At 38.8% G+C, this 27,634-nt stretch overlaps 1 protein-coding gene across 4 annotated transcripts in view; it reads right to left on the reverse strand.

The window, feature by feature from the left end:
• Positions 1-11,999: 11,999 nt before the first annotated feature.
• The window catches only part of cdk6 (cyclin dependent kinase 6), a 233,213-nt gene continuing 217,578 nt past the window's right edge, over positions 12,000-27,634 (reverse strand). For all 4 annotated transcript variants that reach the window (XM_048521459.1, XM_048521475.1, XM_048521467.1 and 1 more), the window contains exons 6-8: positions 23,873-23,923; positions 13,035-13,170; positions 12,000-12,705 (exon numbers count right to left, since the gene is read on the reverse strand). In XM_048521459.1, the coding sequence (XP_048377416.1) occupies positions 12,559-12,705; positions 13,035-13,170; positions 23,873-23,923 (334 nt within the window). In that variant the 3' untranslated portion in view covers positions 12,000-12,558. The remainder of the gene's footprint in view (positions 12,706-13,034; positions 13,171-23,872; positions 23,924-27,634) is intronic.

Below are 27,634 nucleotides of genomic sequence, written 5' to 3' on the forward strand. Positions count from 1 at the left end.
TTAAGAAAGTGAATGTAATGTTGACGTTTATCTCAAGAGGGTTGGAATATAAAAGCAGCGATGTGCTTCTGAGGCTTTAGAAAGCTCTAGTTAGGCCCCATTTAGAATACTGTGTCCAATTTTAGGCCCCACACCTCAGGAAGGAATTCTAGCCCTGGAGTGTGTCCAGCGGAGATTCAGACAGATGATCCCTGGAGTGGTAGGTTTAACGTATGGTGAACGGCTAAGGATCCTGGGATTGTACTCGTTACAGTTTAGGAGATTGAGGGGAGATCTAATAGAAACTTACAAGATAATGTATGGTTTAGAAGGGGTGGACGCTAGGAAGTTGTTTCCATTAGGCGGAGAGACTAGGACCCGTGGGCACAGCCTTAAAATTAGAGGGGGTAAATTTAAAACTGAAATGAGACGACATTTCTTCAGCCAGAGAGTGGTGGGCTTGTGGAATTCATTGCCACGGAGTGCAGGGGAGGCCGGGACGTTGGATGCCTTCAAGGCAGGGATCGACAAATTCTTGATCTCAGAAGGAATCAAGGGCTACGGGGAGAGTGCAGGGAAGTGGAGTTGAAATGCCCATCAGCCATGATTTAAATGGCAGAGTGGACTTGATGGGCCGAATGGCCTTACTTCCACTCCTATGTCTTATGGTCAAACCTGTATACATTCCTCCACATTACACCAGCGCCCTATCAGTTGCAGCATTCATCTTTTTAAACTCCATCCCTCTAGCAATGAAGGATAATATTCCATTTGCCTTCTTAATTACCTGTTGCACTGACAATCAACTTTTTGCAATTCATGCACAAGGACACCCAGGACCCTTTGCACATTTTGCTGTTGTTCCTACCAAAATGGATGACCTTGCTTTTACCATCACTCTACTCCATCTGCCATATCCTTGCCCACTCATTTAACCATTCTGTTGTCCTCTGCAGACTTTCAGTGTCCTCTGTACACTTTGGTTTACCACTCATCTTAGTGACATATGTGAACTTTGACATACTACACTTGGTCCGAACTCAATCAGCTACGTAAATTGCAAATAATTGCCATCCGAACACTGATCCCTGAGGCACACCACTAGGCACTGATCACCCACAAGAAAAACAGTCATTTATCCCCATGGTTTGCTTTCTGTTAGTTAATCAATTGTTTATCCACGCTAATACATTACTTGTAATGCTGTGCACCTTTATTTTATGCAGTAGCCTTTTTGTGCAACACCTTTTTGAATGTCTTCTAGAAAGTCAGATACACTATAAGACCAGAAGACATAGGAGTGGAAGTAAGGCCATTCGGCCCATCAAGTCCACTCCGCCATTTAAATCATGGCTGATGGGTATTTCAACTCCACTTCCCTGCACTCTCCCGTAGCCCTTGATTCCTTGTGAGATCAAGAATTTGTCGATCTCTACCTTGAAGGCATCTAACGTCCCAGCCTCCACTGCACTCCGTGGCAATGAATTCCACAAGCTCACCACTCTCTGGCTGAAGAAATGTCGTCTCATTTCACTACACCCAGCAATTCCCTGTTGTCCACCACACTTCTGATGATCTCACATGATTCTGGTATATTAGATAAACAAGACCTGTTGTCACAAACCCATGCTGTGTCTGCACGATGGGATAATTTTTACCTGTATGTCCTGCTCTTTCTTCCTTGATTATAGATTCAAACATTTTCCCCACTACAAAAGGTAACGAGCCTACGGTTATTCATGTATTGTCTACCTTTTTTTTTAAACAGTGGTGTCACATTTGCTGTTTTCCAATCTGCCAGAACTGCTCCAGAGTCCAGTGAATTTCGGTAAATTACCAATAGGGCATATACTATTCCCGGTCATCTTTTTTAGTACCCTGGGATGCATTCTATCAGGGTCAGGAGACTTGTCTACCTTTAGCCCCTTTGGTTTACTCAACACTACCTCTTTGGTGGTAATGATCATTTATAGGTCATTACCTAGCACTGGCCTCCTTGTCATCAATTACTGGCACGTTATTTGTGTCATCCACTGTGAAGACTGACACAAAATATCTGTTCTATGCCCCGGCTATTTGCTCATTTCCAATGATTAAATCACCTTCTCATCCTCAAATGGACCAATGTTTACCTTAGCCACTCTTTTTCATTTTATATATTTGTACAAACTTTTGCTTTTTATGTACTCAGAGCTAGTTTACTTTCATAATCCACCTTACCTTTTTTATAGCTTATTTTGAGGCTGTTGACCTTTAAAGATTTCCCAGTCTCCTACTCATCTTTGCTATTTTGTATACATTAGCTTTCAATCTGATATTCTCCTTGATTGCCTTTGTTATCCATGATTGATTATCCCATTTCCTACAGTCCTTCCTTTTCATTGTTATATACTTCTGCTGAGCACTGAAAAAAATCACTGAAAGCCCTCCACTGTTACTCAATTATCTCAGCATACAGTCTTTGTTCCCCGTTTACCATAACCAACTCCACCCTCGTCCCATTCTAGTCTCCCTTGTTTATACACAAGACGCTAGGATTTTACCTTCTCACCCTCCACCGGTATTTTAAATTCAGCCATACTGTGATTGCTCCTTCCGAGAGGATTACTAACTATGAGATCATTAATTATTCTTTTCTCGTTACACAGGACTAGATCTAGGATTGCTTGCTCCCTCATGGGTTCCATTTCATATGTTTCAGGAAATATCACATACATTCCATGAACTCCACCTCAATGCTGCCTTGGTTTTTGACCAGTGTGTAGATTAACATCTCCCATGATAATTATCATCCCATTTTTGCATGCATCGGTTACTTCTTTGTTTATTGCCCACCCAACCGTAATGTTACGATTTGGTGGCTTACAGACTACAACTATCAATGTCTTTTCCCCCATTTCTGATTTCGACCCACACTGGAGAAAAAGGTTGTAGAATTTTTATAATTTCTCACTACTGCCCTGATGTCATCCTTAAATATCAGGGCTACACCATCTCGCTTTCCTTCATGTCAGCGTAGCTGATGAGCAGCTAGCCTCTAACTGGCAACTCTCAGTGGACCTGAATTCCACCACTTAGGCCCTCAGTTGTAGAGATGTGTTGGTGACCAATTTATTGACTCAAGAGCACAAGTTTTCCCCTGGTATCCGCTATGGAGATGATGGGCAGTACTTAGTTGGTTCTCCGACCGGCAGTGAAACCATTGTCAATGTGACAAAATTCTGGCCTCTCTGTCTGCTACCAAAATTGCAAAAACTTACTATGTATTTAGCTGATTTTACATTTTAAAGAACATGGGTTATTCCCTTTCCTTTGACTACCACTGGTCTCCCTTCTTGTCCTCTGAAACCCCAAACCTTATTTATATTCTGGACTGAGAAATGTGATATTATGCCATGGCATTCTGGGATTGGAATTGCATTATTATTAATACCCCAGTTACAGAATTAAAGACTCATTTGGAAGTAACACACCTTTACACAGTATGGTACACACTACAATATTTATTTTATTTCCAAAATATGATTTAGCAGCTAAGAACAGTTCAAGCTAAAGTAAAACATAAGGTAGAGACAGCAAAAATCCACCCAACACAAGCAGCATTAGCACTGGTGTATTTTGCCAATGCAATCTTGTTCCCTATTTAAGACATTCTAAGTTGTTGACCCAGGCAAGGCATAAATTTAGCAGCAAACATGAATCAGGAATGCTCTAAGAACAAAGCTATTACAAACAAAAATACTATAAATATGAAATCATATTTGTTCCATTGAACATTTTTGGTGTTCATACTAATCTAACCACCTGCTTTGCAAGCTTGACAGTCATACAGATACTTGAACACATAAATATAATTTGATCCAACATAACATTGTTTAATCAAAAATAAGTTTTACAAGTTAATTCAATTTAACTTGTAGGTTGAAGATTCATCTGTCATACAAGTCTATAGAGAAAATGTCTTCATTAAAGAACATGGGAAAGTGACAAAGTTACTAATGTTATATATATCTGTATGTTGGTTAAATACGCTGCGGACCAAAAGTGACCACGCTCTAGAAAAATATGTTTGAAATATCATTGGTGTTTTAACAGCCTCCTGCTATAACTTCAGGAAGAACCAGTGAGTCGGTGGAGATCCAGTTGCTAGATCTTTGCTCTTCACTGGAATAAGGGATGGAATTTCTACCTGTTCTGGATGTGACAAACAGCAGTGGGGAGGAATATGCTAAGCTGCATGTGTATACTCATTAAGAAGTTCCTGTCCTCATTCCATTTGGGAACCAGTATTTATGTAGTATGCAGTATCTTGAATGATGGCATATTGGTTGCTCTAAGTACCATGAGAATCAAAAGCATTTTTGAAAAATGTTTCTATTTTCACAATGCTGACAGGAATATTAGCCAGATCAAGGATTCGAAGAATGTGGGAGCTTTTGTGGACATGTAGTAAATGGACTTAAGGAATGAATTTAATTGGTTATTTAATTAAAATTTGAAGTTCTCCCCTTAACCCTGCAAAGTTCTCAAGTTTTATGGCTGGATGGATATATTGGGTATGATCTAATGACATGAAATTGGAATTATATCTATTGGAATTTCAGGGCATCAGAACATAAAAATGTGTTGGTGTGGCTAAATTACTAAATATGATCAACCTGTTTTAGGGATTGACAAAGTAGGTGTAGAAAAGATGTTTTTTTCATTTTGGTCAATCGAAAACAAGTGGTCATAGCTTTAGGATAAAGGAACAGATGTACAACAGATGAAGAGAAATAACTTCTCTCAAGAGCCATATATCTGTAATCTACTTCTGATGCTAGGACACTGAGCAAACTTAAGGAGAGATAGACAGAGATTTTAAATAAGTAGTGGGTTGAGGGGTTATGGAGAGCAGGCAGCAAAGTAGAGTTGAGGCCAAAATGAGTACAGCCAGAATCATATGAAACGGCGGAGTAGGCTCAAGGGGCTGAATTGCCTACCCCTGCTCCTAGTTCTTAAATTTATTAAGCAGTTTTAAATCAAAATTTAGTTATTTCAGCTATGTATTGGGATTCATTTTTGCAGTTAACTTAAGGAAATTGAGTGCACACAAGCTAGTTTATTTCTTTTTTTGTAAAACACAAGAATTCTGGCTCAATTCAGTGTAAAACAAAGGAAAAAATCTAAGTGACATTTAATAAACAATAATGATTGTAGTCAATGGGACATCTTTATAAATATGCATTAATTAGCAAAGTGTTGCACTCACTCTAAGTTGCAAATTCAACTCGTAGTATGATGTGTGAATTTTGTTAATAGCTGAAGTCCACAGTAAATTTTGGTGTTTTAACAGATTTTAGATCAGCTTCTGATTTAGTCAATTGGATATCTTCAATGATACTTTCAGATATAAAACAAATACCATACTCCTGAGTGTTAGCTCACAGAAGTAACAGCTTAATAGCTGCAGTACATCAATGCTGAATGCAAGGTAAACTGTAGAGTATAACGCAATTCATAATCTTATGACTGATACAGGCACAGTCAAAATTATATAGTGCCATGATATGTTGAATCAGATAAGCATTTGTTACGACTGCAGCTTAAATGTACAAATAAAGATTGCAGTGTGTCTTAAGTGTTTTGCAACATTTGAATTTATAGCAGTTCTATTATGACATGTCAATATTATAAACTGGCCAGATATTGTTCAAATGTCAATTATTCTAAGTATAATTTAGCTTCAAGGATTAAAATCACTGTTCACAGTAAAATGAATTTTGTTATTTAATAGATTTAAACAATACCCCTGCTTTAAGTGGCACATATTTTTGAATAAATAACAAATAATTCAATTTAAAAGTATGTTGTCAAGATTGTACTTTGTTGAAATTTGTTTTTTACTTTGACATGATGTATTAAGTACAGGAATATAGTACCAACAGAACTCTCACTCTTCAACACAATATTGAAGATAAACAGAGTTTCTCCTTTGGGCACAATTAGGAAATAAGCTTTAGACTGCACAGGTTAGGTCATAGTTCAAGTTTCGGCCAAAATAAATTTGCATGATCAAACAAAATCATCCATGAATCAGTGCAAATAGTCAGCATAATAGAATACAACTGTTGGCTTTTTTTCTTTTGCATTTAAAGATACTAATTGGCATACTTAGCAAATGGACGCAAGTGGTGAATTTATCACCCTTGTTATTTCAATCTAGAGTCTCCAGTTTTGTAGGTAGGACAGGTTTGGAAAAAAAAATATTTTCAGATGAGCATTGATGATTGAGGAATTGCAATTTATAAAAAGTTTATTTTTTTCTTAATTTTCTGCACCGACATTGGAAACTTCTTCACATTATTTCGCTTTAAATATGAGTCACAACTCTTTAGGAGTTATTTTGTTCCTCAAAAGTGCTCCTTGGAAAATGCTGCATCTGTGTCACTGGTATCTTTTTCTATTGAGGATTCATTTATTGTCTCTCTCTTACAAAGATGGGAGGTTTTATCTTTGTAATTATAGCTACTCTGGAAAAAAGTGTATTTTTGGCAATAGGACAACATCAAAAAGGTAAAGTCTGATAGAATACATGTCCCTTCACCATATTTAATGACCGATATGAAATGGCAGCAGGAGTGCCCACTTTTCCATTCATTTGTCGACTAAAATTAGTATTTTCTGAAATCCCAATCTATGGATGTAAGATCTGCGAAAGAAACTTCTGATGGAACTGAGAGAGATAATGGGAACTGCAGATGCTGGAGAATCCAAGATAACAAAGTGTGGGGCTGGTTGAACACAGCAGGGGAAGCAGCATCTTAGGAGTACAAAAGCTGATGTTTCGGGCCTAGACCCTTCATCAGATATCTGATGCAAGATCTAGACCCGAAACGTCAGCTTTTGTGCTCCCTAAGATGCTGCTTGGCCTGCTGTGTTTATCCAGCCCCACACTTTGTTATTCTGATGGAACTGCCTCAGGTTCCCAACTTCTAGATAATCATGCAGTTAAAATGAATTTGTTTTGCAGGTGCTAATGTGAGAACCTTCATTGTGAATATTGTAGGCTTTCATCACAAAACAGAATTCTGTTTCACCTGCCAATCACACAATTATTTGTTCTTGGAGTTGTTGGTTATTGGTCAGAAATAGGAATTCTAGTTGATTTTCTCTTTGCTAACCATGGATACACAACATGAATGTAGTGTCTCATATTTCCACCCAGCTGCGACTGCATGCAATGGAAATTGAATTTGGGGCATTCCTGGTCCAGCTTTTCATTATCCCATTGAACTAATCAGCATATCTAACAATTATTCTAAAACTGCATATATACAATGAGAACAATTAACGCTTAATGTTGAATTTGTACATGGTCTACAATTGTCCAAACTAGAGTAGCGCTTTGTACCAAACCTTCCCCATGATTTTACATTGCAGCCTACATAACATTGCAACCGTTTTAAACTCTTAACAGCAATCAGTTACATGTGAAGCCATAGTGCTCTGCTGAAAAACAAGGTCACATCATTAACCCATTATTACATGGTCATGCTCAATGGTGTGACTTATTACTCAAAAGTCACGATTTTGTTCTGTTGTTTTTTTTTCCATTTATTAACAATGAGTTTGCTTGATACCATACAAATGTTTAGTAAATTTATATCAAATTCCTCACTTGTATTTTAATTTTGGGATATTACCCATTCTGTGAAAGGGTATAATACTTGCCCATGTTTTCTGTTTTTTTTAAATTCTCCTGTTTGCAGTTGTCAATGCTGAGACCATTGGGTATTGTATGTTCCATTTATTTTTCTGAAACACCTTGACCTCTTTGATTCCTGTAATGTTATTTACTTTAGCTTTACTTATTTGTTTTCAACTGTCATCCACTCTCAAAATTCCTTCACCTTCCCAATGCTCATACAATACTTGTTTGTTTATTTTAACACTCATTCTCAATTCTCTTTTATCACATTCTTTGTCTGTCTTCCTCTCAATACAAAATCATGTCGATGGAGGAGCAGCATATTTCTGGAACATTGGTTAATTTGAAAATTGGATAACTATGAGAAATTGTAAGACATTACAGATTCAGCATGATTACTTTGCTTATTAAAATTACAAGAAAACAAACTGATATTGGTAGTTGTAATTATCGTATGCTTCAACAGTTCATTTCTCATCGTTAAGAGTCTGAGTGACTACATTTGTTTTACTGAGCAATTTCTGCTTTACAAATATTCTTTGCAGACTTTCTTGACAGCAAGTTGCTATATTTTTCCCAGAACTCTATTAAAGTACAATGTTTGATACAGAAACACTTCTAAAGTACTTATTTTAAATGGTTAAATTGATTTTGAGATTTAAGGGGAAATGTTCTTTCTAACTGCAGCTTCTTCATAAAAGATGTGAATTATACTGACTGTCATGTATGTGCTATACCTTGCCATTGAAACATCATAGCCACAAATGGGAAAAATCACCAACAGAATCTACTGACACTTATATCAATATTAACAAATATCTATGGCTAATGTTTCAGAGAACTCAATAGTCTAATTAAAAACTGCACATCAGATTAGTGTTGTGAAATTAATTGAGACATTTGAGAGTCACTATTTTGCTCTATATACAGTTAGCATTCTTTAGTTATATGCAAGTATTAAAAATCTATGGTTAAAGGATCATAAACTTTATGAAAAGTAGTTTTCAAAATTCTTTGTTTGACAATGGTTAATGAAAGCAAATCAAGTCTGAATTGTTAAATCTTTTTATTACAGCTTTTTTTAAAAACAAATTTAATTTTAAGGAATTGCATTATTAGATCTATCTCATTCTAGCTCTTGGCTTGCAGTTTTATTTGCTACGTACAGCACAGCGTTTAGTTGCATTATTTGGAATGGTTTTAACTGCAATGTCAAACTAATCCACTGATTAAACTAGATTTTGCAGACAGTACAGAAAACTTCCAAAGTAATGGACGTTAAGGCCACAAGTGTATCACATGTTTGATACTGAGTTTTACTTGCAATTTATGAGAAAGCAACATACAATAGTCTCAAGGCAGCCAATTAAGATGTAATTTATTATTATATACTCTAATGACTGTCATTGGTTTATAGCCTGAACTACACAACTATGGCTGATTGACAATAGAGTCAAGGGATAGTGTAAATCATATCTGGGTTACCTTGATTCTGTAGAGATATTCACCAGACACAAACTTCACTGGATGATTTGTTCAATTGACAGCAACCCATGAAATCCCTAACTGAACATTTTGCATAGAAACTTTGGAGTTTGAAATATAAATCTACCTGTGTACAGAAGTAAAGCTCTATTTTTGACACATACTGCAAAAAGAAACAAGGTTTTCTGGTTTTATGAGCTATGAAATATGGGATCTCCACTGCTATGAGTTTCTTTGTAATTTATTTGGAAATACACCTTACAGCATTCCACTTATTAAGCAAATGGTGAAAATAGTAATATATAACGTAGCTATTGCTTAGGAATCTTTTTTCAGTTTGAGACATAAAGTTGACTACGTCAAACAGAACTTGAGGCAACCTCGAAAAAACTCTGTTACATTGCTTGTAGAAACCAAACAATACTGTAACTGCTAAGAGCATTGGTCTGTCTCATTGTTGTGTACCTGCTAAAAATAAAAAAATCTGACATCCAAAAGTACAGTAATGGTATTAAGTCTGCTTTTTTAAAACCTAGGAATGGAACTTTGATGATATGCTGAAAGCAGGGCAGGACTGAGATGTGGTAGTTAGAATCACGGTTTGGAGGAGGGGACTATGGCACTGCAACATATAAAAGAAAGTATAGCAACCTATTAAACATGTTTGTTTTGCAATACTGTTCATTACTTATTGCCCTGAAATGAAAACACACTGGTAAAGTAACACAGCTTTGAAAGCAGGACATGGATAATAACAGGACTTGGATAGCTGCTTTGTGATGCAGAGGGATGCCAACAGTTAGGGTTCAATTCCCACACCAGCTCAGGTTACCAGTTACATTCTGCCTTCTCAAACTCTCCTCTTGTCTGCTGCATGGTAACCCTCAGATTGCCACCTGCTATCTCTTTCTATGACACAGCAGCTCTCTGGTCATCTAGGTCTATGGTAACATTACCTTTATTTCATAAATAAATTAAACTGCAACCATCTGTCCCCTTAAACAGGAACTGTTCCCTATACCACTTGCTGATTTCTTTTGAATTTTATTTTCCTCCTCTTTGCTGACGCATTCATTTACCTCTCTGCTTTTCATGGTTATTTTTCTATTGGAGACAGTGGTCTATTTATATTGGCATTGCATTTAAAAACAAGTATGATTTTAACTGAAAGCAAAAAAAAACACTATTACAATAGGAAGGAAGATACTTGCTAGAAATCCACCTTGCCTATCTTAGAAAATACATCCCCAGAGCAGTCCTGAAAGATAAAATTATTATCTAGAAGCACCATAGTCAAATTAGTTGCTGAACGTTGGTATCATATAGATACATTTCAAACGTTATTAATTCCCCTGAATTCGACATGTTAGAAAGTTTATAGCTTCAGTTCAATATAAATGTCTTGTTAAAATATAGGTTAAAATTATCCCCATTATGAATTTTATGCAATATTTACAGATTGTGCTGGTACACAAGATTCATCTGTACTGATATTAGCCTTAACACATGCATTTCCTAGTTGTTGAAGTTAAAGATATACTTCATCAACACCAAAGTTTATTCTAATCAATATTTTGTTTGCTTTTCATCGGTCACTGAAATATCAAGATTAGTTGCACCACTTGTTATATACAAGTCCCTTGCAATATTATGATACTTTAACATGATAAACCTTCTTTATTCATAATACATCAAAAAGTAAATATGCCTTTCTCACCATGTTTTAGCTTTTGTAAACTGCAGTGTTTTAATATGTGATAGATGTACTTATTTTCTTTCACCCATTTTATAATAAACGGTCCTAAAAGCCATTCAGCAACAATACCTTACCAAAGCAAGTCTACCTCAAATGAAAACATAAATATTAGCCACTATGAAACAAACTGTTTCTTGAGGCTGATTCAACATTAATCCAGATTGATATGCTAAATACAAGTACTTTATGATTACCAATAAAGTCATCTGAAGCTGATGGTTTTCCTCTTGAACACAATTGCTACAGTACAGTTTATAAGGAAGATACCAATACACATTGGGTTAGATCATTTCATCAGTGCTGTATTACACCACAATTATTCAACTACAATGGGATACATATCCACTCATCTGTAACATTGCAGTTTGACTGGGATGCCCTCCATCCAGTTTGCCCCAGCCAGCCTGCTTTATCTGGCAATTTCCAAAACGTGAACTTGTCACGTCATTTTTTTTTTTACACTGAAACTTAATTTTTAATATACTTCTTATCTGCAAGAATCAGTTACCGAGCCCATACAAGTTTCCACTAAATTTCATCAACAAAAGAACAAAGATTACATCATGCTGACCATGTCCCTAGACATGTATCCAGTTTTAAGTCTGGCAAATTGTGACAACCCCAAGTTGAACACACATTACTTCTTCATAATGTCCTGCAAGCACTAGGTATGGACGAGTGTTCCTGTGAAATTTGAAAAACATCATAAATTGAAAATTCATGTGGTTCGTTCACTAGCTTTGTCATTTTGCGTTTAAACATACTGATATGCGTTAAGCATCTTGTAATTCTAAAGATATATTTTTCCAAATTCAATGCGTTGTCTTCTGTTGCAGTTTATATAAAAATACCATCTAAAACAAGCATCTTGTATAAATGCAAAAAAGTAGTCATGATTCTTTAAAAACAATGTTCCTTCTTATTTGCACAATATGAAGCAGTTCTATAAATTCCAACTGTTCTGTTAAATCTTTTGTTCCAGCTAATGCCACAGCAATCACTTCTGAAACTTTTCCATAGTTGTTGATATAAAAGATTGTTGATACCCAAATGTTCACAGCACCTTGGGTGAATGATTGAAGAAATACGTTTCACCTTTAATGGTTTATTATTTAAAGATCATTTAAAAAAAAAACTACATTCTTCAGTGAGGACATTTAATATGCCTTATCTTATAACGTTCAAATTCTGGCCATAGCAGCTGGAGAAAAAACTCTGGCAGGATTGGCAGTGATGGTATTCGGTAGTTTGGCAGTGACTTTATTCCATTTTTCCAAATACTTCACATTTGCAGCACGCCATATTCAGGTAACAAGATTTTGCAGCATTTGTGAATAGACAGCAGCTAACTGAGTCCAGAAATTTCCTGGGGCAGGATGGATAGGGATGATGTGGCGGAGGAGCCGCAACAGTTTTTGCATTGTTTCATTAACAGTAAACCTCCAATGGGTTATATAATCAAGAAAGCACAAATAAGAGGCATATTTTAAAAGCAGCATACTGATGAGATTGTGTCATACTGTAAAATATTTGAGTTGTCAAGTAATCTTTGCGAGAGTATAATGTATGACCAAGAATTCAATGCTTGACAAATGAAATCGCCTAAGAAATCAGCACATCTTGCAGCCTTGTGTTCTTCTAGCAGGTGTTAAGCAGTGTTCCCCTCTGAAGATGACTGGTTTGGAGACAGACACAAGTTCTGATTTTCAGTGTATTTCTCGTGGTCCATAAAATATTGATGAGACAGTGCACTGAAAGCAGATATTCTCTTCTCTGGGTTAAAGGTTAAAAATTTCTGTTTTTTATAAAAAGAAGCAGACAGATTAAAAATAAAACACCAAGTTACATTTAGCTCAAGATTAGCCAAATGCATTTTTGTCAAAGCTTGAGTAACAGTAGCAAAACAACTCTGAGGAAATTTCTAGCCATAAGCTTTCAACAAAGGAATGCAGAGCTTAAAATCAGTAACTAAAATCTATACATTCATAGATGTCCATTATTTGAGAAAAATCATGCATATTGGTAAATTTTCATGTTGATTTCTCAGTTTTCAATAACAAAAATTGGATTTGCTCGCAAAAATTAATTATATTGTTAATGAAGAGTATATGAACACAAGCATACCAGCAGCAGGTCTTTCCCTGGCTCATTTATCTCTGGCACTAAGTCCTGTATTGGTTGTGGAGATCGTGTTGAAAATGCATCTCTTGGTAGCGCCACATCTAGAGGCCAATCATCCTCACTTGGAAGACCAAGTACACTGTATGAACAGACAATACTTTAACTTTGGTGCAAAAGGAATTTAAGAACAAAATCACATTCACAATAATTCACTGGTTTGAAGCTATATTTTATAGTGGGACATACTTAACTCTAACTCCTCCATTTTGTTCTTTTCCCCCCCCACAACATGTGATTTCACCCCAAAGGAGTGGGCAGGCTGCTGTCTGGCAACTATGAATTAATATTACCCTACTTCAGAGAAGCCTTAAGTTGATTGGGCAAGTTTTTTGAATTTCTCTTCCTTGCTGTGAGAAGTGAACAGTCATTCAATAATCAGCCATGTAACAAGTGAGAAATCCCTCTTTTTAGGAAAAGCTGTGTTCTTCTCTGTAACTATCAATCTGCTAAAAAAAAAATAGTCTTAGAAATCACAGTGTGCCTGCAGCTTTTTGAATATCTTTACGAAAAAATAGCCATTCCATTTGTTTATTACGATAGAAACCTGACCGTTGGCACTGTAACAATGGATGTTACCTAAGTCATAAAATCAGCTGTAACAGTCTTAAGCAATAAGAAGAGTATAATGGAATTAAATTAGAGGCAGTCAGGCTTTTTTTTATTATTTCATGGGATGTGAGCATTGATAGCAACACCAACATTTGTTGCCTTTCCTTAACTGCTCTTGAACTGAGTAGCCTGGCTGACCATATCAGAGGCCAGTTAAGAGCCAACCACATTAGTGTGTGCTGGAGTCACAAGTAGGCCAGACGTGCAAGGTCAGCATTAATGAACCAGATGGGTTTTACAACAATGGATAGTCAGCATCAGCGATCTGTTGCAGGCGAGGAAGACTCTCTTCCACTCTCAGCTGAGTCCGTAGGTGGCTGTAAAGATTGACGTGGCTACCACAGGTTCTGCTAAATTTGGGGCAGGTGGTGGTTACAGAAAGGGGTTGGTGTGGCATTGGTGTAGCAGCATTCTCCTCTCACTGTTTTAGCCTGTCTTACATTTTTTTCCGACAAGTCTCCAGGTGCTAGATGCTTTCCCGGATGCTCCTCCTCCGCTTTGGACAGTCTTGCATCAGTGAATCCCATTTTGTGGGGATGTCGCATTTCGCCAGTGATCCCTTGAGGGTATCACTGAAGTGATTCCTCTGTCCACCTGGGGCTTGCCTTCCATTTTGAAGCTGGGATTACAGCACCTGCTTGGGGGGTCTCGTGTTGGTCATGTAGACAATGTAACTTCACGGTGACTATCACTGAGACAAGATTTTCAATTCCAGATTTGATACATGAATTCAAATTCCATCAGTGGTCAGATTCAAACTTGGCCTCAAGAGAATTAGCCTGGAAGCCTTGATTCTGCTGCCTTGGGAAAGCAATCAACATATTCAAAGATCCCTGCCACCCCAGTCATACTCTCTTCCACCCTCTTCTGAAGGGCAGAAGATATAGAAGTTTGAACACCCATATGAATAGTTTCAAGAATAGTTTCTTCCTCACGATTAGACTTTTGAATGGATCTCTCAAATGTTAATGCTGATGTCTCTCTCTCTCTGCACTCTCAACAGCTGGAAGACTATATTCTGCACTCTGTTCTGCTACCCTGCGATTTGTATGGTATGATATGCCTGTACAGCAAGCAGAACAACCCTTTTCACTGTATATCGGTACATGTGACAACAGCAAATCAATCAATAAATCAATCACCTCCATATTGGTGCATACAATTATTAATGTTCAAATAACCATACTACTGCTACTTCAAAATTTTTTGATCGTTTTCTCAATATAAGTCAGGTCTGAAACAAACCTGTTCCCCTGCTCTAGAAGGCAGCTTTACTGGCACTGCGCAGTAATTATTTTAGTAGTTTAAGTGATAGAATAAAATAAAACAATGCCTGACAGCAAGGTTATACTTGTAATGAGTAAACTCAAAACTTTCACATGAAACCCTCAGAGCTGTCTCTGATAAAACGTTGTTCCTGTATTACTAATGAGAATTTGGAGGAATTATATTTAGTTTCTTGGATGTGCCACTGGAAGGCACTGTTTATCCCTTTTGCTAAACTATACTAACAGGAACATATTTGTTAAATACTACTGAAAAAGTAACACTTCTGTAATCTCCCTTACCAAAAAGCAAATGTGCTGTACAAATGACATTAAATACTTTAATAAAATTGATGTTGCTGCAATGAGAACAATAAATGCATGAAATGTGTGTATTTGTGCTAAGACTCAGTCACTATAATAAGACCATAAGAATTAGAAACAGGATTAGGCTGTTCAGCCCCTTGAGCCAACTCTCCCATTCAATAGGATCTTGGCTGATCCAACATTCCTTACATCCACTCAACAGAACAAAATATTTAAATAATTTTATTATCCAATTTGCAAGAATAAGAAACAATTAGTGAAAGTTTGCCTGGCAATTCTTTTAATCTGGAAATATGATTTCAGGACATTCCGGTGAATGGTGGAGAAATTTGAGGCAAATATTAGATATGTGTTGTCTCTATCTGAAATTCCAATGTCAAACCTGTCTGTGCAGGTATCACATTGCAACTGCTTCCCCCACTCTTACCCACTCCATGCCAGCCTCAAATGTTTACAAAACTAAAAATATCTGCCTTATGTAAGCATACATAACATGATAGGTCCTGATCCTGATAAAAATGGAGTTTGCATGCTTAAAAATGTGCATTATTTCCCCCTGGGTTTTATAGAGAGTACAGCGAGCCTCCTACTGTGGATAGATCCTGGGTTCCCATGTAAATGACCATGACCTTTGGACTGGACTTTAGATAGTTTCAGGGTACATTTGTCAGTCAGGAGTAAGTCTCACTCCAAATCGGACCTGCCTGCAGAACAGTCCTCCAGTAATTTATAGCTTGTTTTTTAACTCTGATCCACATTTTGCGCTGTCAATTTTGGGGAGGATATATGCTGCCTATTATAATACACTCACGGGCACATTAGTGTCATAGTGCGTGGCAGTGCAGATAGGCAATGTAATGATATACTGACCGCATGCATGTCAGTGAGGTGGAGTAAAGTGGCTTGTGGAACTTTTTGTGCAGTGCTCCCAAGTATCCAAATTTTTGCTAGCCTCCTATATTGCTAGTCTATTATTGTTGGACTGAAAAGTGTCGATGGATAACCCTTCTCATTTTAAACTGATAGAAACATAGAAATAGGAACAGGAGCAGGTCATTCAGCCCTTCAAATCTGCTCCATCATTGAATATGATCATGACCGATCATCCAATTCAGTATCTTATTCCCAGTTTTGACCCATAACCTTTGATCCCTTTGGCACTTATAAATAGGCCTAACTCCCTTAAATGTTTTGCTCAACTGCTGTCTGTGACAGAGAATTCCACAGACTCATCACCATTCTTTGGGTGGAGAATTTTCTCCTTATCTCAGTCCTAAATAGCCTACCGTGTACTCTTGAACTGTGAACCCTGGTTCTGGGCTTCCCAGTAAGTTAGAATATCCTTCCTGAAATTCACCTGTCTAGTCCTATTAGGATGTTGTAGGCTTTTTAATGAGATTCCCTCATCCAAATAAGTAGATGGTTAGATCCTGTAATGTCATTCTACTTCTTTCTCGAGATTGAAATCAGACAGAGAATTGTAGGTCAGTATTATGCTACTGTACAACAAGCACTAAGCAATGACTCTAAGAAAATAATAGTTTATGAATTTGCACTTGACACAAAATTTAATGCAAACTGTATGTGGCATGGCTCCCCGAACACTGCACTTGAATTTGTAACATACACAACCAGAACTGCACATACCTTAAAACAGGCAAGATTTATTGCAGCATTTCTTAATGACATCTTCAATTTATGACAGTTTTGAAACAGAAACTCTGTTTATCTTTCAAGAAATGCTGCCCGATACACTGATTATTTCCAGAACTTACTGCTTTCATTTCAGACTTTCAGAAAATGCAGTTATTTTGCTTCTACAGATCACACTGCCCAAAATCTTCCATTTTGAATTCTTTACCTAATTTGACCTGTCCTTCACAAAGGATTTGTCTAAAATTAATAGTAGGAGATTTCGTCACATGGTATGAAGTTGTGTTATCCGAAATACTAGTGTTCATCAATAGCTGGACATACAAGTAATTTCAACGTTTTGGAAGAAAAACACTTCAAACAAAGGAAGAGTTACAGCAGCAGAAGTGTCACATTTGCATAGAACAAATGCTGATTACAATACTGCAAGTCATATGATTCAATCTGTGGGTGTAAAATGTATTGGTTTTGAACACAGAAAACATGATGCAGGAGAAACAGTCTTTGCCCTCTCTCTTTATCTGAAATTCCTCACATCAAAGCTTGAGAATTGAAAATCCACTGGAAGACCTTACCATTGCTAAAGGAGACATCTGAACCTATACAACACTGTCTCAAAGAAAAGAAATTTCAATCAGCCATAACTGATCCAGAAATAAACTCAACCAAGTGCTAACAATTTGTGTGGGAAGTGACATTAGCTTCAAATCAGTATTTGTAATTATTTGTGGATAATAATTTTTTCCTAAATTTAACTGTCTTGTCCAAAGTACCTGTAAGATAAGTATGGCATAAAATACACTACTGAGTTTTATATTATTCCCCAGGCTTGAAGGAAGTTGTATGTGTTAGACAATAGACAATAGGTGCAGGAGTAGGCCATTTGGCCCTTTGAGCCAGCACCACCATTCATTATGATCATGGCTGATCATCTACAATCAGTATCCTGTTCCTGCCTTATCGCCTTAACCCTTGATTCCACTATCTTTAAGAGCTCTATCTATCTCTTTCGTGAAACTATCCAGAGACTTGGCCTTCACTGCCTTCTGAGGCAGAGCAGTCCACACATCCACCACTCTCTTGGTGAAGAAGTTTCTCCTCAACTCTGTTCTAAAAGGCCTACCTCTTATTTTTAAACTGTGTCCTCTGGTTCTGGACTCCCCCTTCAACGGAAACATACTTCCTGTCCCCAGATTGTCCAATCCCTTAATAATCTTATACTTCTCAATCAGATACCCTCTCATCCTCCTAAACTCAAGAGTATACAAGCCCAGTTGCTCTAATCTTTCAACATATGATAGTCCCGCCATTCCAGGAATTGACCTCGTGAACCTACGCTGCACTCTCTCAATAGCCAGAATGTCCTTCCTCAAATTTGGAGACCAAAACTGCACACAATACTCCAGGCGCAGTCTCACCAGGGCCCTGTACAGCTGCAGAAGGACCTCTGTGCTCCTATACTCAATTCCTCTTGTGATGAAGGCCAGCACGCTATTAGCTTTCTTCACTACCTGCTGTACCTGCATGCTTGCTTTCATTGACTGATGTACAAGAACACCCAGATCTCGTTGTACTTCCCCTTTTGTTTTAAAAACTTGACTCCATTTAGATAGTAATCTGCCTTCCTGTTCTTGCCACCAAAGTGGATAACCACACATTTATCCACATTAAACTGCATCTGCCATGCATCCATCCACTCACCTAGCTTGTCCAAGTCACCCTGTATTCTCACAACATCTCCCTCACATTTCACCCTGCCACCCAGCTTTGTGTCATCAGCAAATTTGCTAAAATTACTTTTAATGCCTTCATCTATGGATGTAAGTTTGCTCGCTGAGCTGGAAGGTTCGTTTTCAGACGTTTCATCACCATTCTAGGTAACATCATCAGTGAGCCTCCGATGAAGTGCTGGTGTTATGCCCCGCTTTCTATTTATCTGTTTAGGTTTCCTTGGGTTGGTGATGTCATTGTCTGGTTCTTTTTCTCAGAGGGCGGTAGATGGGCATGCACGAGAATTCCTAGAAGCATGGCATTCCAACCGGAACTCCACCAACTAACACGTTGATTTGGAGCCAATCTACCACCCTCTGAGAAAAAGAACAGGAAATGACATCACCAACCCAAGGAAACCTAAACAGATAAATAGAAAGCAGGACATAACACCAGCGCTTCATCGGAGGCTCACTGATGATGTTACCCAGAATGATGAAACGTCTGACAATAAACCTTCCAGCTCAGCGAGCAAACTTACATCCAGAACCTCAACCTGAGCTACAAATCTTCTCAAAACTCGCTAGCATTCATCTATATCATTAATGTATATTGTAAATAGCTGCGGTCCCAGCACCAAACCTTGTGGAACACCACTGGTCACTGCCTGCCATTCCGAAAGGGACCCGTTTATCACTACTCTTTGCTTCCTGTCAGCCAGCCAATAATCAATCCAAGCCAGTATTTTGCCCCCAATACCATGTGCCCTAATTTTGTTCACTAATCTCCTATGTGGGACTTTATCAAAGGCTTTCTGAAAGTCGAGGTATACTACATCCACTGGCTTTCCCTTGTCCATCTTCATAGTTACATCCTCAAAAAATTCCAGAAGATTGGTCAAGGATGATTTCCCCTTCGTAAATCCATGCTGACTCTGACCTATCCTGTTACTGCTATCCAAATGATTCACAATTTCATCTTTTATAATTGACTCCAGCATCTTTCCCAACACTGACGTCAGGCTAACCGGTCTGTAATTCCCGGTTTTCTCTCTCCCTCCTTTCTTGAAGTGTGGGACAACATTAGCCACCCTCCAATCCACAGGAACTGATCCTGAATCTGTAGAACATTGGAAAATAATTACCAATGCGTCCACGATTTCTAGAGCCACCTCCTTAAGTACCCTGGGATGCAGACCATCAGGTCCCGGGGACTTATCAGCCTTCAGACCTAACAATCTATCTAACACCATTTCCTGCCTAATATAAATTCCCTTCAGTTCATCCATTACCCTACGTCCTTCAGCCACTATAACATCTGGGAGATTGCTTGTGTCTCCCCTAGTGAAGCTAGATCCAAAGTACCTATTCAACTCTTCTGCCATTACCTTGTTCTCCATAATAAATTCACCCGTTTCTGTCTTCAAGGGCCCAATTTTAGTCTTAATCATTTTTTTTCTTTTCACATATCTAAAAAAGCTTTTACTATCCTCCTTTATATTTTTGGCCAGTGTGCCTTCATACCTCATTTTTTCTCCACGTATTGCCTTTTTAGTTATCCTCTGTTGCTCTTTAAAACTTTCCCAGTCCTCCGGCTTCCCGCTCATCTTTGCTATGTTATACTTCTTTTTTATCTTTATACAGCCCTTAACTTCCCTCGTCAGCCATGGCCGCCCCTGCCTCCCGTTAGGATCTTTCTTCCTCTTTGGTATGAACTGATCCTGCACCTTCTGCATTATATCCAGAAATACCTGCCATTGTTGTTCCACTGCCATCCCTGTTAGGGTATTGTACCATGAACTTTGGCCAGCTCCTCCCTCATAGTTCCATAGTTCCCTTTGTTCAACTGTTCCAAAAATCCATTTCGGAGGCACTCCACAAACTCCCTTTCTTGGGATCCAGTACCATCCTGATTTTCCCAGTGTACCCGCATGTTGAAATCTCCCATTACAACTGTAGTAATACCTTTGCAACAGGCCAATTTCAACTCCTGATTCAACTTACACCCTACATCCAGACTACTGTTTGGGGGCTATAGATAACTCCCATTATGGTCTTTCTACCCTTGGAATTCCTCAGCTCTATCCATACTGACTCTACATCTCTTGATTCTATGTCCCCCCTCGCAAGGGACTGAATATCATTCCTCACCAACAGGGCCACCCCACCCCCTCTCCCCAGTCTGTCCTTTCGATAGCACGTATAGCCTTGAATATTCACTTCCCAGGCCCTGTCCACTAGAAGCCACGTCTCAGTTATCCCCACAACATCGTATCTGCCAATTTCCAACTGAGCCTCAAGCTCATCCACCTTATTTCTTATGCTTCATGCATTCATACATAATATTTTTAATTTGTTACACCCCTCACCCTTCTTATCAATCCCTATTTCACCTGACCATTCTGTATGAACCCTTCTTGAGTTTTCTGCTCGGTTGATTCTGTTGTCTTTCCTAACTTCTCTTATTTTCATTTTCCCTTTAACTTCCTTCTTACATTTCCAGTATGTCCCCTCCCCCCCACTACTTAGTTTAAACACACCTGCGTTGCAGTGGCAAACCTGCCTGCCAGAAAGCTGGTACCCCACCTATTAAGGTGCAACCCATCCCTCTTGTATAATTTATCCTTACCGCAAAACATACCCCAGTGATCCAAGAATTTGAATCCTTGTTTTCTGCACCAGTTCCTCAGCCACACATTCAAGTCCATTATCTTGCTGTTCCTACCCTCTCCAGCCCGAGGAACTGGAAGCAAACTGGAGATTACCACCCTGGAAGTCCTGCTTTTCAGCCTTCTTCCAAGTTCTATGAATTCCCGCTGCAGAATGACCCTCCTCTTCTTCCCAACATCATTTGTGCCAACATGCACCACCATCTCTGGCTCTTCACCTTCACCTTTAAGGATTCTCTGCACTCTGTCAGTGACATCCTGGATCCTGGCACCCGGAAGGCAACACACCATCCTCAAATCCCGCCCGTTGCCGCAGAAACCCCTTTCAGTCCCTCTCACTATGGAGTCCCCTATTACCACGGCTCTGCATGATGTCTGCCTCCTCGGCTCTGCCTCCACGCCAATTTTCGATTGGCAGACCTGTCCGCCTCTCGGACTGGCAGTGTAGATGTATTACATTTAAAGAATGGTAGCTGGACGTATCTGTACAATTTAAACATTTTCTTAGTAATTTTTGTATCTTGGATTTAGTAATTGTTTTGTAATAGACTAGTTCTGTATTTATTAAGTCTTCTCTCTGCTATCAAACAAGATCGCATAAAGTTTGAACTAGGACATGTGAAATACAATTACAGGTCCAGTACATAGAACAAACAGTAAAGAAAGGAAAGATAGAAGTGAAAGAGAAATAAATGAGACAAAGAAAAAAGAAGATTTTTCACATTTTAAATCTTTACCAAGAATTAAAATGCTGAAGGAATAAAACTTCACACTTGCAAAGTACAATTTTCACTACAGAGAGGTGGTTTGGGATTGAGATTTGTCATGTCATTAAAGATTGGCTTGCACTTGAGTTGAAATATGAACTTTCTGGAGTTTGTACCATATATGAACACAAAAAACAAACAGAAGGTAGAGGCTATATGGCCTCTTCAGCATGCTCTGTCATTCTGGAGGATCACAGTTGATCTGATTTTGGCCTCAACTGCACTTCCCTGCCTGTTTTCCAATTTCATTGACTCCACTACAGCTCAAAGATCTGTCTAGCTCAACTTGCATACATAAGACTCCAAAGCTTTCTGGGATAGAAACATCCTGAGATTCATAACCATCAAGAAAGAATTTCCTCCTCATCTCTGTAGTAAATGGGTGACTGCTTATTATGAAACTATGGCTTTTTTGTTCTAGGATTTTCATCAATGGAAACCCTCTCTCAGCATCTACTCCGTGAAGTTGTCTCAAAATCGTTTGTATTTCAATAAGGTTGACTCTCATTCTTCCCACGAGAATTGGCTCAACCATTCTTCATCCTAGTACAATATAGTGATGTCTCTGACCTGCTTCCCAGGCAAATATGTTCCTCACATAAGAAGAACACAATTTTATGCGATATTCTAGCTGCAGTCTTTCCAAAGTCCTGGAGAGTTGTAGCAAGATTTCCCAAATATTATACTCCATCTCCCCTAGAAAAATGTCCACAACATCATGACCTTCATCTGAATGAATGCCAAGATACTACTGTTGCAAGGTTTCTGTAGCAGCAAGGCAACTTGAACAGCAACTTCCTGATTTCAATGTTTAACAGAGCCCGCACAGTTGGCGATGTTACCGTCCAATAATGGTGAACACTGATGTTTTCACACTACTTTTATTGCAAATTCTCAGCCAAACGGCAGCATAATAAATTAATTTGAAATTGCACTCTCTTTTTACAATACTACTTCTCTGCCTAGTGCAGGAGCAGCAGAGAACGTACAAAAACTAGCATAGACAGAAAATCTGAAATGGTCTACCATGACCAATGTGCAATATGAGGAATTACAGATAAATATTAAGGACAAGTATTTGTGGTGGTTCGTGTTATGTTAGTGATCGCAATTTAAGTATTTACGTATTGTTGAAGAAAGATACTTTTTTCCCAAGGCTTTTGTCTTGCACACATCAGGACAATTTGAATGGTTGATTATTTATTTATTTTTGCATCAATGGCTGTCACTCTCACCTCAGTTCTTGGATTCATTCCTTTTGTCCATGTTTGGACCAAGGCCGTAATGCAGTTAGGAACTGAGCAGCCCTGGCAGAACCCAAACTAAGCAAGTTATTGTTAATCAAGTTCAAGGTAATTGGGAAAAGTAAGCATGACTTTGTCAAATGGCCATCATGATTCCGTTATTACACTTCTCTGGAGAAAGTAACATGCACTGTGGATAAAAGGGGAGATTGGATTTATAGAAGGCATTGTCTGTTGTCCCAAGTCCTCTAAAGGAGGACTAGGGGAAGAGTAATCTAAAAAAATAGAAAATAACTTAGTAGCTTGGCTGAAGCTGTGAAACCCAGCATCTCTTTAAGAAAGCTGATAATCGTACCCTGTTAATCCCAGGTCACTTTTAAAGTATGACTTTGTTTGCAGAATTAAAGAAATGCAGTTCGCCAAATCTATGCAAAACATTTTGACAAACAGTACAGCTGGTAAACCCACTTTCCCCTTAATTCCATTATTTCAATCCATACTGATGACGTAACTTCAATATAAAAGTCTGATAACTTACTCAAAAATTTTTCCTAATTGATCAACATCTGAATTACCACGGAAAAGGGCACTGGAAAAAAGAGAAACAAAATTATTAGTCGAAATGGCAGTCATAGTTAATTCAGTTTTTTTTGATATAGGAACTGGTACTGATGTAATGTTGTGAACTCAAACAGTTCATTGAATTTCTCAATTTAAGTTAATAATTTAATTAAACCAAGTTTACAACATCCATCTTTTAAATTTGTTTGTACTTTCATTACAGATTTTTACATAGTCCTAATTTTATAATATCGTGAAGTAAAAAAGTTGCATCAAGCTACAGATAGACATAGAAAACTAACTGCAAATATATCCCCATGGCTGAAGAGTAAAACCAAATGATGCATGATTTTACTATGACAAGTGGAGCAGCAGTGGCCTGAAAATCGTTTGTGGGCACTTCCCATTCTGTTTCTATTGGTATTCTAGCTATTGCTATTCAGGGAGAGGTCTTTAGATGAGCAGGGTGACTGTTTCAGGCATGAGGGCATTTTTAATGAGTTTTCTACTATGTTTGCTGTACTCTGCAATTACTTAGTTAGGTCAAAGATCATAAGATCCTACAGTGTGGAAACAGGCCCTTTGGCCCAACAAGTCCACACCAGCCCTCAGAGCATCATAACCAACACCCATTCCCCTATACCCACTTTACACAGCCCAGAACACTATGGGCAATTTAGCATGGCCAATCCACCTAATCTGCACATCTTTGGATTGTGGAAGGAAACCGGAGCACCCAGAGGAAACCCACGCAAACACAGGGAGAATGTGCAAACTCCATTAGACAGTTGCCTAAGGGTGGAATCAAACCCAGGTTCCCGGCACTGTGAGAGGCGGCAGTGATGGTACTGGGTCAGTGTTGAACTGCCTGATTAATTCTTATCCAAATTTGTTTTTGTAATGGCACTGCTGGAGGCTACTCAAATAGCACACAATATTTTCACTTGTTATTTTTCTGATGCTCAAAGGATGAGGACTACCCCGGTTCATAGGTAAAGATCCCTCCCATTGCTACTCTGGAGGCATTATTTGGACATGAATATGGCATCTGCCTGCACCATATAGCTCCAGCTCTACACAGGTGAAATTCTCCTTTATAACAGTATAAACCTACATTCCTCCGAATTGCAATTTGGATACAGCAATAGGTTGGGGCCCGACAGCTCGGGTGGTGAAGACTTGCACTCCAGAACTAGACAAGATCCAAGCCAGGCCATTCCATAATGGCTACAATAGAGGCATCAACCCAACAGGGTTGGCAACAGGAAAGATCCCAGATGATTGCACAGTATTTAGGTTCTATTCATGTCTCTTCAGATACTAAAGGTGTCTACAGCCATGTGAGCAAGACCTACACATTGCTCAACTTGGACTGATAACTTTGATAATTGCTTAGTAAAATTCATGTCACACAAGTGCCACGCCCACCCACAGAAAGAGAGAGCCTAACCATCTTCCCTGGATATGAAATTACACTGAGTCTCCCACTGGCAACATTCTGGGTCTCATGACTAACCAATGCTTATTGAGCCAGCCACAAAAATAGTGACTACATATGCAGGTCAGAGGTTAAGAATTCTGTGGTGAATATCTCACCCTCTGACTCAGTAAAACATTTACAAGCCATCAGTAAGGTGTACGATGTAATATTCACGACTTTCCGCATAAAGGTTGCTTCAACAGCATTTAAACAATTCGACACTATTCACAAAAATGAAACATGCTTAACTTATACATCAGCCACCAGTTTAAATATCCACTCTCTTCACCGCTGATGCATGGTGGCTACAGAATGTACCTTCTACAAAATGCATCACTGAAGTAAGAACATAAGATATAACAGCAGAATTAGGCCATTCAGCCCATCGAGTCTGCTCCACCATTTGATCACAGCTGTAGATATATTTCTAAATCCCATTCTCCTGCCTTTTCCCTGTAACCCATGATCCCGTTCCTACTCAAGAATCTATTCATCTCTGTCTCAAATATATACTCAATGGCTTGGCAATAATTTTCACAGTTTAACCATTCTCTGACTGAAGAAACTTCTTGACATCTCAATTCTAAAGGGCTGCCCCTTCACTTTGAGGCTATGTCCTCAAATTATAGTCTCTTCTATTAACAGAAACATCTTTTCCATGTCCACCATATCCAGGCCTCTCAGTATTCCGTAAGTTTCAATGAGATCTCCCTTCATCCTTCTAAATTCCATCGAGTACAGACCCAGAGTCCTCAACTACTTTGACAGCACCTTTTGAGCTCTGAAAGGGATTTGTAAGATGTAAACAAAATTTTACAAATGGGAATAAACATGGGGATCAGAATGCACGATTCAGGATGTGACTAAATAATGGTGCTGGATGTGAATCAGATGCCTGCAATGTTTGTAGCCAGATTCACAACTTCTGATCATTGGCTTTGTGCCAATTTGTACAACTTTTCTTCATATTCCAGCACAGGTTCACTTTGATGCTTCCCCAACCGGGTGGGAGGTGGAGGGAGAAGCTGTGCATGTTAAACCCAGCAGGTGGCCTGGTCGATGCCTCCTCACCTGGGCCTGTTTGTCAATGGGCTAGCTGAGGCCCCTAGATTGGCTGATGCTCATTAAAAGACCCCATCCTGCTACCACTAGCACAGGAGGAGTCTGTTCCGAGAAGCCCGCTTGTCAGAATTCTGTACATGGGCTGTTGGTGGGAGAGAGTTCTCTCTTTAACTGGCCCAGTGACCCCACTTTGACACCCCTCACAAGGTGTAACGCACCCAACCAAGCTGCACGCCACCCACCCCCACCCCAAACGGGCTTCTTAAACACCAGCTCCCAAAAAACCCCATGGAAGCCTCCAAACACCTACAAAGTTCTGATCCACTGCACCTGGCCATCTTTGGCAGAGGCCATCATTCCCGCTGGCACTGTGCACCTCTAATTGGCAGGCAACTCGCTGAGGTGGGATGTCTTGTCCCTGAGGGTAAGAAATTTCATCTCCAAGGTATTAATAAACAGCTGGTGATTAAATGACTGCTCAACAGCGTTGCTCCCCTACATTAGGGATAACAACCATCAACAGGTGCACTGGCTGTCTCGACAAACCATGAATAGCATTTGCAAGTCAATTTGGTATGAGGAAAAGCTAGTTGTTTGGATTACCAATGGAATTAAACTGCAGTGCAAGCTTTATCTGCCACTATTTCCAAATACAAAATTAGCAGTTTGAATAACTATGCTCAACTGATTGAAAAAAAATTATGCATAGGAAACAAGGCATTTGAATAAAACCTTTTCACAGTGCTCAATGAAAAATCACAGATCTCTAAAAGCCAGTGGTACTCAGTGAGGTTTGGAAACATACTATAAATCTTATCTGGTCTGGCCTATATGTGATTCCAGACCCACAGCAATGTGGGTGACTCTGAACTGCCCTCTGGGCAATTAGGGATGGGTAATTACCCAGTGACGCCCTCATCCCCATGAAAGAATAAAGAAAAACAAACTTCTAACATACCTCGAGCTAGCTCCAGTTCTAGTCATAACTTAGTTTAGCATTTACCTTTTCAGCCATTCACATCACAAAATCAGTGACGTATTTACTGAATTATCATAATAAAACCCAAAGAACTGCGGAAGCTGGAAATCTGAAACGAAAACAGAAATTGTTGGAGAAATTCAGGAAGTCTGGCAGCATCTGCAGAGAGAACGTTTCAAGTCCAGTGGCCATTCTTCAGAACTGATTAAAGCTTTTTA

The sequence above is a fragment of the Stegostoma tigrinum genome, chromosome 2 (genome assembly GCF_030684315.1).
Source record: "Stegostoma tigrinum isolate sSteTig4 chromosome 2, sSteTig4.hap1, whole genome shotgun sequence".
NCBI classification, from domain to species: domain Eukaryota; kingdom Metazoa; phylum Chordata; class Chondrichthyes; order Orectolobiformes; family Stegostomatidae; genus Stegostoma; species Stegostoma tigrinum.